At 41.8% G+C, this 1,513-nt stretch overlaps 1 protein-coding gene across 1 annotated transcript in view; it reads left to right on the top strand.

Annotated features, from left to right (window-relative positions):
- Nucleotides 1-1,513, top strand: part of BATDEDRAFT_35363 (uncharacterized protein) — a gene marked incomplete at its 5' end in the record, with an annotated part of 6,711 nt that overhangs the window by 1,959 nt on the left and 3,239 nt on the right. The window contains one exon of the mRNA XM_006679915.1: nucleotides 164-1,451. Within this exon, the coding sequence (XP_006679978.1) occupies nucleotides 164-1,451 (1,288 nt within the window). The remainder of the gene's footprint in view (nucleotides 1-163; nucleotides 1,452-1,513) is intronic.

Genomic DNA, 1,513 nt, shown 5'->3' with positions numbered 1-1,513 from the left:
CTTGTCATCCGATACTATCGCGACAAGCTCAAAGTGGAAGTGGAAGTTTTATTATCCACCATCTATCTTCAGATTCTTGAAATGGGCAACTCGACTTATAAACAAAAAAGTATTGTTCTTCAAGGTCTAGTTAAAATCTGTGAAACTCCACAAACCCTTGTAGATTTATATGTGAATTACGATTGTGATATGGCCACTAGTTCTGTATTTGAAAAAATCATTAATATCTGTGCCAAAATCACTCAGGGAAGAGCAGATTTGTCGTCTAAATCCGCATCCCACTCTTCGTTTGCAATTGTTGGATTTGCTGTAGGGCTTGATTCCAAGGCTGAGCTAATTCGCGAACAAGACCAGAAACTCAAGATTAAAGGACTGTGTGCATTGGTTGCTGCGATCCAATCGTTGGATACATGGTGTCAAGAACCTTTACCACAAGATATGCCTATAGTCCAAAACCATGACATTTCACAACTGTTGCCTGAGTCTACCGATCAAACTGGCAGTGATAGTGCTAATCCTGATCAAGCTGGTAGCTTGGAGCCTTTAACAATGGTTGGACTCAACGATAAAAGTGGGCCAATATACGCGGGCCCTTCTAGCGCTACCAAATCTCTAGATGGATTTTCGGATACAGCTACTGCTTTTATGGATGCATTGGCACCCACAAACCATGCACGCACTGTTGTTGTAGGCAATCGAAACCCTCTTTTATCTGTAACCATGGACAAGACGATTCGGAAAGAATTCGTTGACGGACTGATATCCAAACCTGCCGAAACCAATCAGCAAGATATGGAGCAAGTCGTTTCTCGCAAACAGCTGCTTCGTCGTGCCGTGCGTATATTTAATCAAAGTCCTAAAAAAGGAATTCAAGCTCTTGCCGACATCAAATTTATTACACTAGATCCAGAATCTATTTCAGAATTTTTGTTGACCACTCCTGAGCTTAGCAAAAGTGCTATTGGCATTTATCTTGGCGAGGGCGACCCACACAATATCAAGGTTATGCATGCTTTTGTAGATGCTTTGGAGTTTTCTGGTATGGCTTTTGTGGCAGCTCTTCGGTTTTTTCTACAACATTTCCGTCTTCCTGGAGAAGCACAGAAAATTGATCGTATGATGGAAAAATTTGCCGATAGGTATTGTGAAAGCAATCCAGGAGTTTTTGCCAACGCTGATGCAGCCTATACGTTGGCGTTTTCTGTCATGATGTTGAATACCGATCAACATTCAAGTCAAATCAAAAACCGTATGGACAAGCCGGCATTTATCAAAAACAACAAAGGAATCAATGGCGATAGTGATTTACCGGAAGAGTTTTTGGATGCCGTGTTTGACGAGATTGCTCAAAACGAGATTATTATGGAAGAAGAACATGCAAATGGCAAATTGGCTCGCATCACGATGGGCTGGGGTGCTGGTGATCTCAACGATCGTCAGCGTATGGACATGTACAGAAAAGAGGTCAATATGATTCAAAAAAAAAGTCAGATGCTGATGAAGGCCGGTTCTT

This window comes from Batrachochytrium dendrobatidis (genome assembly GCF_000203795.2).
Source record: "Batrachochytrium dendrobatidis JAM81 unplaced genomic scaffold BATDEscaffold_8, whole genome shotgun sequence".
Classification (NCBI taxonomy): Eukaryota; Fungi; Chytridiomycota; class Chytridiomycetes; order Rhizophydiales; genus Batrachochytrium; species Batrachochytrium dendrobatidis.
The sequence above is the reverse complement of the archived record's forward strand: the minus strand, read 5'-3'. Positions and strand labels throughout refer to the sequence as shown.